Genomic DNA, 18,494 nt, shown 5'->3' with positions numbered 1-18,494 from the left:
GTATAGCTGCCATCTGTCACCAAACCACACTATTGTAATGTCTGACTGTATTCCCTATGTTATGCCTTTTATTCTCATGATTTATGTTTTTTTTACCTTTTTAAAAAAATTTAAATTCAATTAATGAACATATAACATTATTTGTTTCAAGGGTACAGGTCTGTGACTCATCAATCTTATATAATACCATCAGTGCTTATTACAACACATACCCTCCCCAGTGTCCATCACCCAGCCACCCCATCCTCCACCCCCCCCCAGCCACCCTCAGTTTGTTTCCTATGATTAAGAGTCTCCTATAGTTTCAGAAGTTATGCTGTATATAAAGTGAAAGTAAAAGTTTCCCAATTAAAAAAAAAAATGTGGAACTTTGAGTTCCTTTTTTTTTCCTGTCTTATCAGATTTTGTAAAAATAATATCACTTGTCAGTTTTGCAGCTTCTTCCATCTAGAGAACTAAAAGCATTTCACAATCTTTTTTCCTCATGCCCTTCTCTTCAAGGCAATTTTTGCTGGGCTGCGTTTATTTTTATCATTGCAACAACCAGTTTTTAGAAACTTTTGGAAACGAAAAAAGAAAAATGAGAATGGCACTGTAACTGACATTCATTTTAGCTGTTTCCTAGTGTGAACATTTGAGTATTTCTAAAATCTTCTCTCCAAGTATGTCTTATTTTTTCTCAATTTGTCCCAGTTCTAAGTCTCTATTCTGCTGATTTGGTTAAAAAAAAAAAAAAAAAAAAAAAGTTTTAATGCAAAAGCTTATCATACCAAGCAGAATGACTTCTTGAACTTTGAGTTAGATCTTTATTTTTTGCTGCTCCCAGACCTCCTTTTTCAGCACCCTGTTCAGTTCAGTCACAGACTCAGGAAGGTTAGAACTGGAAAGGTCTCCAGGGATGACCGAATGTAAGCCTCTTGTTATACAAATGACGAGATTGAGGCCCACAATGGTTAAGGGACCTGCTCAAGGTCAAATAGCTAATTGATGATGGAGGTAGGACCAGAATCAAGGATTCCTGATTTCTGGCTTGGTATTTTTTGGTTTCCCTAAGCTTTTAAAAGGAGTCTATCTGAATAGAACTGGAGTACACCCTCGCAGGACCCTAGCACCAGCCAACAGATTGAATTATACTCTACCGAACTGAAAATTGGGAAGATATTTTATTTTTCCAGTTTATTTGTCAAATACAAAATGGTAGTGAATCCATAGACATTTTCTTCTGGCCTGAGGAGCTTGTGAAATTTATATGCAGCAGAGACTGTGCTTTGAAATGACTGATGATCTGTGTACCTTCTTAGGTCACCATACCATCTACATTGGGGTCCATGTGCCGAAGAGCTACAGGAGAAGGAGACGCCACAAGAGAAAGACAGGGCACAAAGAAAAGAAGGAGAAGGAAAGAGTCTCTGAGAACTACTCTGATAAGTCAGATGTGGAAAATGCTGATGAATCTAGCAGCAGCATCCTGAAACCTCTCAGTGAGTACTCCCTGGGTGTTGCTGCTTTTCTCCGCCTCACTTCCACATCCTCGGGAAAGACACCTTTTAGGATCTTGTGACTAATGGGGAGGGGCACAATCATACTGGGATGGTCTCCTCTTAAAGGATAATGTCTGTGGGACTCCTTTCTCGTCCTAGCAGGTTGTTCTAGCAGGAGACCTGGTAAGATTCTGATAAGATCTGACAAAGCTTAGGCATGCTTGTGTATTCTACATTTTGACTGGTGAAGTAGGGCAGAGTGTTATACATGGTATTTAACTACAGTAATCAATAGTAATTGGAAGACTCAAAGAACTGCTTCGAAATAGGTTGTTTTAAGACAGTAGGTCAAGATGAGAACTATATATGTGTATGACGTTGATAGGGTGATAGATGGCATTTAACCAGGTTTTAGACGAGGTTGATGATTTGAAAAGGAAGAGTGGAAAAGCATCCTGCGAGTCAGAGAAGAATGTAGAGTGATACAGTTCTTGAAATGTTGAACATATTAAATATCATACGTTGGATAGAAGTGTTACTGAGAACAGGGTAATGAGAGGTCAGAGAACAAACACCCAAGGATTCAGTTGATAGGGTGGACTGTGTATTTGGGTGTATGCGTATGTTGCTTTTCCTTCTCTTGATGTGGAGAATATTTGGCTATCCGGGGAGCTTTGTGGCTGCAGTGAGAACGAGTATGTGAAGAAGGGAGAAGCAAAAGAAACACATGCCAATTTTGGGAGATTCCCCAACAGGAGCTATATAGTGACAGCTTTTCATGTTGGCAGAGCTCTGTACATTCTTCATCTTTTCGCTCCAGTTGCAGAAATATGGAACCTGCAATGAAATGCACTATGGGGGGCACCGATAAAGATCCGGCTCAGTCACTGCAGGTGATGAGAGGCCAGATTAGAATTAATGGCTCAGCAGTGTTGAAAAGTGAAGTTAGAGTTAAATTAAAGAGGGTGTGAAGTGTAGTGATGTGAATCTGTGACGACTCTCGAATAGTCTCACCACTGAAACTGAGCAGGTGGCTTAGGAGCTAGGGAAGTACTATCCTAAGAGGAACAGTACCAATGGACCACCGGATTGGAGAGCAAAGGTTGGAGGAGAGCTTGGAGATAGACCACAAAATTAAAACTTAAAGATATTAGAATAAATGTAAGACAGGAAGGACCAAAGGGCAGGAGGAAAGAATTCTGTACTTTTCATGAGAATGTTGGGGAAAAGCCTTTCTGAAAGGAATCCTTCATATACTGACTAAAATAATGGGGTCTGTTTCAAGCAAAGTCCTTGAAATGCAGATAAAAAAGGTAATAGTTAATAGTCTGCAGGAAGAAAAGATTACACCCTTTTCCAAATAAATTACTACTGTTTATCTCTATTTGCTGTCTGTTTTGGCGAAGCCCGTGCCAGAACCAGAGGGCTCTCCCTGAGGTGTGTGTGTGTGTGTGTGTGTGTGTGTGTATAGATCTCTTGCTCTCTCTCTCCCTCTGTCTCTGAGTCATCTCTCATTCTGCAGAGTATGAACGAGAGTGCATCGTCACTATAAATACTAAAAAGGTGAGAGATGCTCATCTAGATGAATGGGCCACGGGATTTTGAGATAATTATGTACCAGCTTTTTAGGAAGGGCAACAGAAACAATGCCAGTAACACTCAAGAGGTAAAAGGGAATGAACAGATCAGAAAGGTGCTGAGACTAAATGTGCACCAACCACGGGGGGCCTATTGCTTTCTGTGGCAGTTGGGGACCAGCTTGCATGCAGCATGTAAAATAAACAAGGCAGTCCATTCTTTTTACCCTCTGAGGTCTGTTCCCTGGGGAGTACTGTATTGTGTTGTATACTCAGTTTCTGAAGGGGTCATATGGAGAGACTGTTGTTAAGGACCCAATTGTTCACTGATCATAAGAAAATTATTTGTAAATGTGCATTTTATAGTTATTTTCTTGCTAGTCAATAAGTTATGCTTGTAATATGCCTCAACATACTTGACTTGGGTTATCCGATTTTTTTTAAAGAGCATTGCTGATTTTATTATTTATTTATTTTTTAGAGAGAGAGAGAGAGAGCACGTGCAGGGGAGGGGCAAAGAGAGAGTGAGAGAGAGAATCTCAAGCAGGCTCCACACCCAGCATGGAGCCCAGTTCCCCCAGGCTGAATCTCACGACCCTGAGATCATGACCTGAACCAAAATTAAGAGTTGGATGCTTAACCAGCTGAGCCACTCAGGCGCCCCAGTGGGTCATCCAATTTGATATGAAGGTCCTCTTAGAAATTTATATTTTCTTTACTGCTTATCATGGAGACTAAATGGATCGGTCGCTGGTTTATCTGGAGCGCTTATATGTGAAAGTCAGCCTTGTTGCACTCAGGTATGGAAAGGCATTTAACCCTAGGTTTTTGGGGAAGCTACAGGGCTCTGGCACCAACATGACAATAAAATTCTTATGGGAAAACTCACTGAAGTATCTGCCTAGTATACCATTATTGTCTCTCAAGAACAGCTACACAGAGTTTCTGTTATTCTTGGGCCCAGGTGTTTGAGTTCCTTATGCGCATACAGGCATACCATGTCCCATAGATCAGATTCCTGCATGAGCCTGACATTATATCAGGTGATGCTTGTAACTTCTGGAAAAACCCTGTATATAAATAGAGTAACTTGATGAGAGTCATCTCTGATTCTTTCCTTATTTCACCCTCATATACAATCCTTCAATGGCTTTTATTGGTTCTACTTCTAAAATATGTCTGAATCTGTCTCCTCCTTTTCAGTTTTGCTGCCACATTCTGGTCCAGGGAATCTCTTGCTTAGACAGTTGCAACAAGCTCCACTCTTCAAGTCTTTTTCCACCCAGAGGCAACAGTGATCATCATAAAGTGTAAATTGAGTTATGCCCTTCTTCCGCTGAAAATTTCCTGTTGTCCCTAGAATAAAATCTTGATTGGACATCATGGCCCACAGTGTTTCACCAGTCCTGCTATGTGTCATTCTCGTCTTGCTCACTTAACTTCAGCCACACTGATTTTTCAGTTCCTTGGTGCCCAAACCCTTTCTGCTTCAGGGCCTTTGCACATGTAGTCCTGTCTTCCTGGAATGGTCACCCCGTTCTTGTCCTGGTTATCTTTTCTTTCCCTTTATGTTGTGGCCTTTTTTTTTTTTTTTTTTTTTAAGATTTTATTTATTTATTTGTCAGAGGCGGAGAGAGAGAGCGAGCGAGTGAGCACAAACAGGGAGAGCAGCAGGCAGGAGAAGCAGACTCCCCACTGAGCGAGGAGCCCAATGAGGGACTGGATCCCAGGACCCTGGGATCATGACCTGAGTGGAAGGCAGACCCTTAACCGACTGAGCCACCCAGGTGTCCCATGTTCTAGCTTTCATATGTTGTGGAGACAGGCCCCTATTACTCTAACATAGGTTCTCCAGTGTCATTCTTTCTCAGCTCTTTCTTTCCTTCATACTATTTGCTTCAACTTGTGCTTCTGTGAGCTTGCAGTTTTGTCTTATGCTGATGCTAGATTGTTCGCTCATTGAGTGATAGGATCAGATTTCAAGTTCACTATGTTATTTCTGGCACTTAGCACAGTGCCTGGCACATAGGATGTGCCTAATAAATGCTTATTGAAGAGTAATTGAGTGAATGGATTACTACAGAGGAAGACACAAATGTTGCTTTTATTGGTCTGAGTATTTCACATTAATTGATAAAGATCTAGCTGATTTTCTTGTTTTTAATCCTTGCACATCATCTTTATATTTCCCTGCTCTGCCTTCTTCCCTCGCCACATAAAATCTGGTCCTAACTTTTAATTATTCCACTTTGGAAAGTGCCTCATTATTTTAACTATTGTTAAAGTGGTATTTTGGTTTGGGTAGATGACTCCCGAGTGTGTTGAGTTGCTTGTCGCCCACAGCTGATGGAAGAAATTCATCCACAGGGCACATGGATTCATCATGTACACTTAAAAATGCTTACTATTCCATGCAGAATTCAGGCAGCTCAGCTCCAGAAGCCGTATTAAAGAGGCGCGGAATTGAATAATTAAGGGCATTTAGAAGAAGAAATAAGCCAAGTATCTTCCATTAGTTAGGCACATCAGGAAGATGACATAATTAACAGGTTCATTTGGCTCATAACAGAGGTGCTGCTTCCTTTCTTCATGGCTCTCCTGTCAAGGCAGGGCTTCTAAAAAGTGAAGGCAGGTTTTGGTTCCCACACATCTGGAGCCTTAAGGAGGAGCTAGGGTTGTTCCTCCGAGCTTGGTGGCAGCCCCGAGTCCTTACCCAGCTGCTCTTCCCGGTGTGGTGCCTGAACCGCCGGCCCAGCTGGGGCCACAGAGAAGGAAACACGTGCAAGAAGGTGTGGTTCACTGAGCAATGCGGCGAGAGGCTGGGGAAGAAGAGTGAAATGGAAGAGCAAGCAGGAGGAGAGACAAGGGAATGAGGAGGTGGTGTGGAGTGGGTGGTGGAGAGAAAAGTTAGATTGTGCTCTTTCTTAAAAATAATCCTTTTTGCCTCCTCCACCATGTGCTTTTTTTTTTTTTAAGTTCGCAGCTGCCATCCTCTGAGGGTTGCCCAGAAAGTGGGTGGGAAGGTGGTCTTTGAGGAGAGAGGCCCTAGAAACACACCACAGCTTCCCACCACAGATGGTTTTGACCTCTGAACTTGTCATTTTGTTAGTGTCCTGGGATATTTGTGGGGGAATCATAGGCTGCTTTGTGAGTGCCGAGACGCTGAAGGTGTGTAAAATGTTAGGAAACAGAGCGACACACAGAATATCCCGTTCAGCCTATTGGTCTGATGTGTATTATATTTCTTGACAAGCGGAGCATGCATCAGTGCTTGGAGGTGCTAACTGCTTCTCACACGTATGACTTGCCTGTTGTAGAGTCATATTGCGAGGTATGTGCATATAGACACTCATTCAATCTTGTGGTATTCTTTTTTTAGCTCTTTGGATATGTACCAGAACTGATGGATTTATGCTAGCGAACATTGTTCTGTGAGCCGGGAACAATGGATGCCAGTTGGTGATCCAGTTATATTCAGGAAACTGAAACAGAGAAATGGGGAGCTGCTTTTGTTTGGTGCTTCCGGGTAAATGAACAGAGTACCTTTTCATAGGAGCCAAGATTATTTGGGGTTTTGTCATCTGACTTCCCGTTTTCCCAGTGCACACCCCTCTGCCCTCCCTCTACCTGACCTCATTCTTCTTAGTGCATTTCTGTTTTTTCATGATTTTTAAATGTTTTCAGGCAAGACCCTTAAGTCTGAGGTCATAAAGTAAGATTTGTTTATTCTTGATATGCCATGTGCATATCCCCCAAATGAATGAGTATGGTAGGGGAGGAGAGGATCTTTGGAATGTGTGTGGAATGAGGTAGATGCTGTCCCTGTTAAGAAACAAAACACAACACAAAAGAACTATAGTGTCTCTTTCACCCTCTTCTCTATTTTTTTTTTTTATCTTATATAAGTAGGAGGAAGTACTTTTCTCTAGGTCTGAAACAAAGTCCTTTTATATTAAAAAAAAAAAAAAAACGAAAACTTAGAGTTTGCCTTTTCAGAAGAAGCACTTGTAATGTAATTTTACCTGGAAGGCAGTGGTTAGGAACACATATTCGAGCCAGACTGAGTTTGAATCCCAGCTCCTATCAGCAGTGCAACCTTGGCAAAGATACTTAACCTGTGTTCCAGTTTCCTCATGTGTGAAAAGGAGATAATCATAGAACTTAATTCATAGTGTTCTGAGTATTAAATGAGCAGTGCATCTGGTTAACAATGATGGTTAGCAATTATTATTTTGAGTTACTCTGAACAAGCTCATTTTTTTCCCTCTCCATTGCACACAGGTAACGCCAGAAGCTTCAGACTAAAACTTTGTAGAGATTAATATCCTATGAACGCTAATCAGTATACTTTAAGCTCTTCTGGACTTTTCTACTACAAATTCCCGCTGGCTATCCCTTTGCTTTAGCTATCAGCTTGGCTCCTTGCTCTCAATGGCATCTTTGAGAGAACTAATCTAAATTTAGTTTTTAAACTTGCTAGTGGGTGTCACCTGGATGCTGACTGGTAGGTGAAAAGACCAATGAAACATGACTCTCAAGGGGACAGAAGTGGTTCCTGTTGTGACTCTGCCTGCTGACTGTGTTCTTGATTTTGGTCAGCAGTTGGAATTCCCAGTTCTGGACCCCTGCAAGCAAGTGGGCTGTTTGCTCCTTCATGAGAAGGATCTCTTTCTGGCTCCTTGTATTTCTCAGTGAAATTAACCTGGCGAAGGGCTGTTGGCTGGGACAGGTCAGCAACTTGAAGGCAGTGTTGTAAAGAAAGGAAATATGTTTGGCATACTTGTGTTTTTGGTGGCACTGGGTTGGCTCAGCAATGTTGTGTTTTGTGTGGTACAAATAATTGCTGTTTATTCCTCTGTGATGTTGGTGAACACAGGAGGACTGTGTCACGGTGCTTTTGTCTTTTTAGGCAGTTAACCGTATACATCTCTCAGGGAGCCTTGAATTTCTGAAATTCAGTCCTCCTGAAGTCACCTTGACGTGCCCTCCAAATGGCAGTTCTTACACTATGGAAGGGTGTCATTTCTGTTGCCTCTGACTGTTCTGTTACAATAGTTATTCCATTTTATCATGCCATGAGATGTTACGAATAGTGTGTTTACATGTGTCATGGGAGAGTTGATGTTGCTTCTATTTATAGTGACTCATGAGTTCAGGAGCCCTCAGAAGGTTCTACTGTGCTCCAGGTGCTGGGGTACTCTAGGCTAAAAGGAGGTTGTGACTTGGGGTGGAAAACAGGGGAAACCCCAGCAGGTGTGGAATTTAAGATGTGAAGTATACTTTAATGAAGTGAGTGGGGGTGTAAATGACTGTCTGCCATAGGCATTACCACTTCAGCTGAAGGCAGGACACATCCTGTGATTTGGGTTCAAGTTTATAAGACAGGAAGCTTGAGGGTGTGAGTATATTTGTGAGTATGAGTGTGATTATTGGAATTGTGTGGAGTACTGGTAGGGATCTTTTTTTTTTTAATTCCGAGTATGGTTTACATATCATGTTACATTAGTTTCAGGTGTACAACATAGTGATTCAACACCTGTATATGCTGTGCTGTGCTCAGCACAAGCGTAGCTACCATCTGTCACCATGCAACACTATTACGGTATCATTGACTGTATTCCCTAGTAGGGATCTTCTTGAAAGGGTATTCTGTTTAGGAAATTTCTCATATTGAAGGAAATCGTTCTTAAGGGACTATATGTGTCCTTGATACCAGGGATTTGATTCCAGACTTTATGAGTTTGAACTGTTGATGCAGAAGTAGTTGGGATGAGGGACCATTGGAGACCATGGGTATATTCTACAAATAAGTTCTCTGGAGTTCTTCCATGACTACAATCTGGAAGCAGGAATGTTGGGTTCTTTTAATAACTTTCCAGTGCAAGGGGAGTGTTACTTGATTTTTTTTTTTTTTAATCACATTTTTATGAAGGTGTTGTGAGCATGGAGTCCCTACTATCCTGGTTGCCTATATAATAAAAATCTCAATTATCCTTGATTCTTTCCTATTCTTTTTCTTCCATAGCCAGCCACTCACTGAGTCCTGTTGGTTTTTCCTTCACAGCCTCTCATGTCTGCCCTTTCCTTTGAATTCCTAAGGCAACATCTTCTTATTTGGATTTTCAGCCTTCAGATTCTTATTTGAAATAGAAGGGACTTTTTTCAGACAAGGCTGCCAGACATCTTAAATTCACTTCCACCTAGTCTCTCTTTAATTAAACAAGCAAACAAGTAAACAAGCAAGCAAGCAAACAAGCAAAACTCTTCTAATGTGGCTCACTACTTAACGCAGGTCCCGAACTTGGGGTTCTTACACATTAAGAGTAAACTGACAATGTAATGGGGTTTCCTCTGTTAATTTTAATATTTTAAGTTATTTAATGAAAATTATAGGTTTGCTCTGTTTCTTCAAGTCCTTAAAGACTACATTAGTACTAACTTATTACAACTTTCCCAGTTTCTGAGCCCCTGTGAGCTGCCCTGCATTACACGTTCTGGTATTTAGACTGGTAACGCTTCCCGTCCTCACTTACCTGTTTCGTTCAGGAGTGTGTCATCTCTCCCAACAGCGTCGTTAGAGCCTCAAGGGCAGGAGCAAGGGCTCATGCTTATTTTGAGTCATTTTCTGAAAGAGTGTATCCTTTGCATTGGAGGCATAAATGAAATGTCCAGAAATTACCAATTAGTTTAAAGTATTCCAGCCTGTTGAGGAAATACAAACTGAAGAGGAAAGGTTATGTGATTATTCAGTATTAATGACTTACTTTAGTTAAAAAATGGTACCCCTCCAACCTAAATCTTACTGAAGTGTGATTAAAATAGAAATCACCAGTGTTGCACAATAGCGGGAGTTGAATGATGGTGAAATGGCAAGAGAGAAGACCAGGAAAAGTGATCTTGCTCATGTCATGTAGTTCTATAACTTTGTTTTGCAGTGACCAATTAGCACATAAATAAAATAATTGTCTGTTTTTTCAAAACAGAAATAAAAGTGCTACCCTGCATGTACTTTTTCTCATGGGAAAATATTAAAATGTGTGAAAATACGCAGGTTAATGTAAGCACGCAAAATATAATTTAAGATGACATTTCTCTAAAGAACCATATAGCATGTTGAGTTGGAATAAGCCTGCCTCTGCTTATGACTATTCATTTCAGATTCGTATTCCACTGTGGTGAGTGAGGATAGTATATAAAAGAGGCTACTTTAGGATAGTGAGATTTGTTAATTACTGAGTGTGTCATCAAGGCTGTTTGTGGACTGTCTTACATAGAGAATCTTAGGCGTTGTTTATTTATGTGTATTATGGATAAACAGATTATCCATGTTGCTGCAGAGATGAACTTAGATGACCTTTGTATCTCCTCCTCGGAATTATGGTTTAGTGATTTTGAAACAAGAACATCCCTGAAACTTTTTATTCTGTTGCTGCATGCCAGTTAAGCAGAATTCCATTAAAAAAAAAAAAAAAGCAGGATGCACTTGCTCCCTTACTTAAAGCCACTACTGGTAGAAGTGTTATTGGGCTACAGCACTGTGTATTAAAATTATTTTTTGTCAGTTATCAAAATTTTACCACAAAGGCCACAAAAGAAAGCAATTATATTTAATTGCTTCTGCTTCATTTATGAGGCTTTGGGAAGGGATAATTTAGGTGTAATGGAAAATGTGACTTCTGAAGGCAAATTTACAATAAACATGTGGGCCATATATAGCTAGCTGTGTTTGCTTAAAACTAAAGTTGTTTTCAGTAGAAAATAGGCTGATTTCTGTTGCCAAGGCATGGGAATAGCAATTCCTATAACTAGAAATTCACTGCAGGTTCACCCAATACCCAGAACACATGCATGAGCAACTATAAAATCTTAAATCAATTTTTGGTCTAACTCTTACTTTGTTACTTCTTGTGAAACTTCCGAGAACCCCAAACAAAAACCAAGGAAACAAACAAGTGAAAAATTTCAAAAAGGCTTTTGGATTATTATGTATTGATGGCCACACCCAAAAACAGTGAACATTCTCCCTTGTTACTCCAATTCTTAAATATAGATTTTGAGCAAAAGATACTCTAGTTTAAGAAGAATTAAGGGTGCCTGGGTGGCTCAGTTGGTTAAGCATCTCCTTCGGCTCAGGTCATGGTACCAGGACCCTGGGATCAAGCCCCAGGCCAGGCTCCCTGCTCAGCGGGGAGTCTGCTTCTCCCTTTCCCTGTACCCTTTCCCCCGTTTGTGCTTTCTCTCTCTCACTCTCTCTCAAATTAATAAAATCTAAAAAAAAAAAAAAAAAGAGGAATTAAGGGTGGATAGCTGGTGTTCCACCGGACACTTCATTTAGATCAAATGCTAATCAGAGTTTTTTTGAAAGTATGTGTGCAGAGTGTGGCTCAAGGAAACTTTTCCTACTGCTGGCATGCTCACACCAAACTTGGAAGGTTTACAGATTTTATTCCCCCATGAAACTGGCTGGAAACCTGTCTATGCTACATTCTCCTTAAGCTCCTTCTATTCTGTTACTTTATGATTCTGACATTTGTAAAAACACCGAGGTGGTAAATATGGGGTAAATTTGAGGAGCTTTTCTGCATATTTTTGTCTACAGGCACACGTGCCAGAGATGCTCTTCTTGTTTGGTGGGTGGGGAGAATGTACTGTCTTCAAGAGTGGGACTGGGAACATTTATTTTAATAGAAGGCTCATACTAGTTTAGATGAAAAAGAAATCAATCAAAGGCAATGTATAAGAAGAACCCACCTGGAGAATGTATTTCTTTTTAAATAACAATTGAGTTTTAAAAACATCATTGAGTTCTCTATTTTGGGCAGTTGTGCGGTTTGGGGGAGAGCACACGTGAATGACACTGAAGGTAAGAAGAGACTGAGGAGATGACAAATTATCAGAAAGAGGAGGTGGAGGAACTCTGACTATCAAGAAAGGCAGTGAGACCGAAGAAGAACAGAAAAATCCCCGGGCTGGTGGCAAAGGGTAACGTGTCACCACCCCTCAAAGTAGAGCCCCATCACCTACCCGGACCAGGTCTCTACATTCTCTCCTCAAACCAGTTTCGAGTAGCCTCTACCTGACTTATCTTTAGTTCCTTAGGGTTTGTTTTTCACCATGATTATGTAATGATTACCGTGACTTTCTAGCTGCCTTTCATTTTTATCTTTACATTACTTTTTTTGTTTTAGTTTTAGAGTCCTCTCAACAAAATGATCCTCTTTAGAAGGAGCTTGGGCCTTGTCTTATAGCTATAGTTGTCTTTTTCTTCATATTTGTTTTTGTTGTAGGGCGTGTGTGTGTGTTTACACCAAAACACCGTAGTATAAATAAAATCATTTTAAATATTCTGAAAAAAATATTTTAAATATTCTCTATTCTTCTAGCAGGTCACTTAATATAACTCTGCAGTTCATTTTAGACTTCTTATAGGAGATTACCCCCAGGATTTGTTCAGCCACAAGACAAAGCTGAAGAAAGGTACTTACTTTATATAGAGGCTACCCTGAGTGTCCACACCGAATCCAAGACTGGCCCTCTTAGTAATCTGCCTGATGACAGTGGAAATTCAGAGTGAGGCAATGGGACTTTTTTGGAAGACAGCTGGGTCTAGGGGAATTTTTGTAAGCAATGAACCATTCTTTAATTGAAACCACTGGATGTGGTTAGTAGTTTATTTTAAAAACACCATATGTTAGTCCATTCCTATATACTGTGACAATCATAGTTAATCAAAAGCTGCTTGTGACATTCCTGGTCAGTGTTCATAAAAGAGTGGCTTGCTTCCTTGAAATCCTGAACTCTGTGCCAAATGCCAACACGTTCACAATTGCAGTTTGGTTTTTAGGCAATTGTGCAACTTTTTGAGTATGTGGTAGGTTTTTATTTATTTTTGTCACTTTCACTAATTTGTCATATTCTTATGGAAAAATGTTTCTCAGCCTTTTGTTTGGTAAACAGTGACTTATTCCTTTCTCCATGGTTCCCCTGAGAGGAAATAAGCTAATGTAACTGCTTTTTGACCCTCCTTTTTGGCCAGAAAGCCACGCGAATGCATGATCTCATTGAGACATGATCTATTCCTATGAAGCATAAGCTTGTAAGCTTGTCATCATCCTTTATGGTACTTGGGCAGGCACCCTGTTAGCTGCCACAATAGGGTGAGGAAAGAGATGCGGCCACATCCCTGAGCCTTCAGTGTAGTACAGTGTAAATCAGTTTAGTTCATTTCGGTTTAATTCATTTTGATCCAATCCAAGAAATATTTATGGAGTACTTCTTCTCACTCATAGTCCTGGACAATGGGCCTGCAGAGATGAAAATTTCATGAAAAAAAAACCAAAAAACAAAAAACACCTGACAGTTTAGTGGAGAAAATGGCACAAATTAGAGAAATCTAAGAGAATGTCGATAATTGCTATTGTGGAATTATACCCAAGGTGGTATAAGAGCATAAAGGATGTGCCTAAATTAGGCAGGGGGAGCGGGAGAAGGCCTCGCAGGAGAAGTAGCCCTGCGTTGGGCCTTGGTGCAGCAGGAGTGGGTCAGGAAGTAAGGGAGGGAGGGTGAGGAGCTGCTTAGGTTTCCCTGCCCCTTTATCCAGGTGTAGACCAACGCAGATGGGTGAACAAGCGAAGGTGCTTCTACCAGAATATCCCTTTTCGCTTTAGACGGAAAGGATATGGTGGTTTTCTCTCTGTGCTTAAATAACCATGGAAGTCCATTTTGGGAGACTCTGCTTAGTAGTCTGCCTGATATGCATTTTCCTTTTCTTCTTTATCCCCAGAATCCCAATTTTGTTCATGACAGCATTGTGGCAGCTGAAAACCTTGATTTCCTTGTGGCTAGAGGTGGCCACGTACTAGTCCTGACCAATAAGATGTAAGCTTAGGTGTACTTGATGGTGCTTGGGTGAAATGTATCGTTTTCTGATGGGAAGAGATAGGTGGCTGACACACATTTTAATGGGTATTGGTGAATTAATATTTTAGATCCATTATTTACTTTGTAAATAATGAAACCACTGGATGTGGTTAGTAGTTTATTTTAAATAAACTCTGTGCCAAATGCCAACACGTTCACAATTGCAGTTTGGTTTTTAGGCAAAAATGTCATGTGAGTTTTTACTTCCAGAAAGGAAGACCTGACACCTCTTAACTTTGTCATTATCACTGGTGAGCCTGAGTAACCCCTTAAATTTTGTAGGTTGGTCTCTTTATGTTTATTTATCCTTTCTCTCTCTCTTCTTATCAAGGAGGATTACAAGAAGTAATAAGAATGAATCTGTACATAAGTATCTTGATTTTCATTGACAAAATATTGTTGATAATAACAATAATTAATATTTACTGAACATGAGCTGTGGTCTAGGTCCTTTGTAGGTACCTAAAAAATATAACCTTAGTTTTCTTCATCAAAGTCCTCTGAGGTTCATATCATCTTTCTGGGGCTTGAGCACACTGAAACTCGCAAACGTGAGCGACTCACCCGGCATTACCTGGTTGGTGAGTGGCATTACTGGGACACTGGGGTCTCTCTGACTCCAAGCAAAGGCTCTTACCCATCACACTACAGTGATTATGAAGAAGGTTGATCAGGCTTTTTCACAGCTTCGTGCTAGAGTGAATGAAATTGGAAAGACACTGTACACATCCATATTCAATTTGTATTATCAGTATTGATTCTTACCAAGCAAATGCGCACACAGCTAAACGTTAACTTGCACGTATGGCACAATCAAATCTAATAGTGGTATTTGACCAAATTAGGGAGGTCAGAAAATGACTGAAGTCTCTGAGAAAGTCATACTTGAGTCGAAATCTGAAGGATGAGAAAGAAAAATGTGGTAAACCCTGAAGAGAAGAACACTACAGCAGGTAAAAAGAAGAGCATAAAACAATGCTCTGTTCCCCAAGGAAGCATGATGAGCCTAAGTACTTTTGTTTAAGACATGCCATCAACACTGCCTGAATATGGGGAGGCCTCACTGAGAAAAATTCCATCTAAAAAATAATCTCATGTTTTTTGGACTAGTATTTGAGAAAATGAAAGATACCAATTTTAGGTGAATAATTAGGCGTGTAGAATGCCAAAAGCATGGAGTAAGTTAAAGCACCAATTTTTAAAAAAATTTTTAACCTCTCTGTAGTGCTTTTGCAATTTCCTCTGAATCTAGAATCATTCCAAAATAAAAACTTTAAAGAAAGGGGGAGGGGTGAAGAGTAACACTTCCCCACGTCAGGTGACTTGCTTTGCTAACAAAACATGAAAAAAAAATTATTTATTTATTTACTTATATTTTTTTATTATGTTCAATTAGCCAACATATACTATATCATTAGTTTTTTTTTTTTTTAAAGATTTTATTTATTTATTTGAGAGAGAGAATGAGATAGAGAGAGCATGAGAGGGGGGAGGGTCAGAGGGAGAAGCAGACTCCCCGCTGAACAGGGAGCCCGATGCGGGACTCGATCCCGGGACTCCAGGATCATGACCTGAGCCGAAGGCAGTCGCTTAACCAACTGAGCCACCCAGGCGCCCCTATATCATTAGTTTTTGATGTAGTGTTTCACGATTCATTAGTTGCATGTATAAAGCATCAAATTTTTTTAAATTTTAATTTTTTAAATTATTATTTTTTATTATTAACATATAATGTATTATTGGTTTCAGGGGTACAGGTCTGTGATTCATCAGTCTTACACAATTCACAGCGCTCTCCACAACACATACCCTCCCCAGTGTCCATCACCCAGCCATAACTCTCAGTTTGTTTCCTGAGATTAAGAGTCTCTTATGGTTTGTCTCCCTCTCTGGTTTCGTCTTGTTTCATTTTTTCCTCTCTTCCCCTATGATCCTCTGTCTTGTTTCTAAAATTCCGCATATCAGTGAGATCATATGATAATTCTTTCTCTGATTGACTTATTTTGCTTAGCGTAATACCCTCTAGTTCCATCCACGTCGTTTAAAGCATCAATTTTTAACCCAAGTTTAAAAGCCGAACTTTCTGCTTTCCAGTTTCACATTTTCTTCCCAATGCTGTTTTATCTTTCGAATCACCTCTAACTTCTGCTTATGTGTCATTCCCTTCTTTTCTGCAAATACTGCTTCCTACTGTATCAGTATGTCAAAGAAAGCGTTTGTTTTTGAGCCACAAGTGAGTCTGAGCTTTGACTGTCCATTTTGATGTGGTACTCCATTGGCGGTCAGGATCATCCCCTGAGGATACCGGGTCTACAGTTTAGAGTACAGAAGGGTGGAGGGGCAAACCATTCTGGGTAAATGTTTCAGGAGCATCGACTTTAAATCATACACATGCCTTTTCTCTCTCTGACTTACATGATGTAAGGAAGAGGAGGATTGAGTGACAGGGTCAAGAGGGTAGAGAAACCTCAGGCCTGCTTCTGCTTACTCAGTGATTCCCTTCCAGGGTGACTTTACATATATCACCAGAGCGTGGAATGGCGTCTCACCCTGACAATTTAGACCGTGGTTTTGGTTTGTTAGCTTATTCTGCCAGAGCCAGGGCAAGAAGAGAAATGTCCGATACAAAAGGAGATTTTGTTTGGCCAGAGGAATTTTGAAATCTTTATGTACCGAGGACATCAGTGTATTTTTGTTCACTGTACTTTGGAAGCCTGTGATCAGGAAATGTGTATTTTCCCTAAAAAGAAATCAGAAAAGATCCCAGGAAGGCCTTATGACTGTAGCAAAATGTATATTTTTATGTCACTTTTCATGTTCTCATACTTTGCCTTTTCTTTCTTTGACTCGTGTTGCATTTTTTCCATCAAAGTTATTTTGGACGGCATTGAAAGTTTTCCCTGGGCCTTCTGTACTCAGTTCAAAGGGCATTCAGAGAGTTGCCTAAGCTGAGTTGACTATACATTGCACAACATTTTATTTTTGTGTAGTGCTCTGGAACTTATGGAGGTTTTTATACACAGAATCCAATTGTGCCCTAACCCTTGATGCAATTAGAGCAAGCATTATTCCTGTTTTAGAAATGCAAATCAGAGGCTTCCACAGGCTAACAACCTGCCTGAGGTCATAACATCCTGGCCTGGAGGAGTCAGGCTTGGCACGGGGTCTTTGGACTCCTGCTCGGGCTCTCCTTGTCCTGTATCACGAAGCTGTAATAGCAGAGTGGTTGGGCTGAAGATGAGCACTTGATCGGGTGCAATCAAGTCCTGGAGGATTCCATTATTCATTTCTCCAAAGCTGGGTGTATTCAAAATTAGAAAATTATAGCTATGAATAGTTGTTTTCCACTTGATTGGTCTAAAGTCAACTGAGTCCTAGAGAAAAATCCTTTGCAAGTGGGTTGCCTTGGAAATGGATGAGCCTAGCAGTAGAATAGCTTTTACTGTATTTGAAATTCCAGCAGTTTAGGTGACAGTTGTGTCTTTCTGAAGGGCGTGGGCGGACTCTGAACGGGCTTTTCCCATTGCTCATCAGCCTGGCCTTCATTGCTCTCGTTAGCAAGTCACTCATTTTCACAGATGTCTTTTAAAAATCTTTATTGTTGTTCTTTCTTTCTTTCTTTCTTTCTTTCTTTCTTTCTTTCTTTCTTTCTTTCTTTCTTCTTTCTTTCTTTCTTTCTTTCTTTCTTTCTTTCTTTCTTTCTTTCTTTCTTTCTTTCTTTTCTTTTCTTTTCTTTTCTTTTCTTTCTTTCGAATATGTAGAAGTAACTTCTTTTTGGCATATTGCACCACTTGTCCTTGCTGAGCAAGTAGTTGGTGTTAGGAGATGCATGCTGACTTGAGTGGGAGCCTGTCATATTTGTAGAGTACTGTAGATTGAATAAAGGGCTGTCACCTCCAGGATAATGTTTGATCCTCATAACAACCTTGGGAGAAATCTAATGTCCATTTTATTATTCCCTTCTTTTACAGATAAGGAGAAAGCAAGATTTACAAAAGCAATATTATGCAGTGGTTACAACCACAGGCTTGGAATCTTGCTTGGGTTCAGATCCTTCTATGCCTTACTTACCAGCTTCTTTTTTTTTTTTTTTGATGGTGGGCAGGTCGCTGGACTCTTCTCAGTCTCAGTTCTTATAATGTGTAGAGTAAGATGAGAAAGGTACCTGTACTTGTTGGGTTGTGAAGGTTAAATGAGTCCTGAGGCCTCCACAGGATACTGGCAAATAACAAGGGTCAGTGTATAGTAGTTATTATTAAGTGACTTGATCACATTCCCACATAATCAACAAGCAGGGTCGAGACTTGAACCTGTGACTTTCAACTCTCCCTCCTACCTCCTCATCTTTCCAGCATGCCATTCTGGAGCAGCTTCCTTCTTTTCTCCTCCACGGGCAGGCACCTGCTGCCCTAAGTTATCAGTGAGGGGGATGGGGTTTTGGAATAAAAGACTTTGAGATGCTGAGAGAACATTTGAACTCCTAGAATAAGTTGGTGAATTATTCTAAAAATGGAGT

General features: G+C 40.3%; 1 protein-coding gene across 1 annotated transcript in view; it reads left to right on the top strand.

Annotated features, from left to right (window-relative positions):
- The window catches only part of SLC4A4 (solute carrier family 4 member 4), a 346,412-nt gene that overhangs the window by 64,832 nt on the left and 263,086 nt on the right, over nucleotides 1-18,494 (top strand). The window contains exon 3 of the mRNA XM_021702448.1: nucleotides 1,302-1,481. Within this exon, the coding sequence (XP_021558123.1) occupies nucleotides 1,302-1,481 (180 nt within the window). The remainder of the gene's footprint in view (nucleotides 1-1,301; nucleotides 1,482-18,494) is intronic.

The sequence above is a fragment of the Neomonachus schauinslandi genome, chromosome 2 (assembly GCF_002201575.2).
Source record: "Neomonachus schauinslandi chromosome 2, ASM220157v2, whole genome shotgun sequence".
Taxonomy (NCBI): Eukaryota; Metazoa; Chordata; class Mammalia; order Carnivora; family Phocidae; genus Neomonachus; species Neomonachus schauinslandi.
The sequence above is the reverse complement of the archived record's forward strand: the minus strand, read 5'-3'. Positions and strand labels throughout refer to the sequence as shown.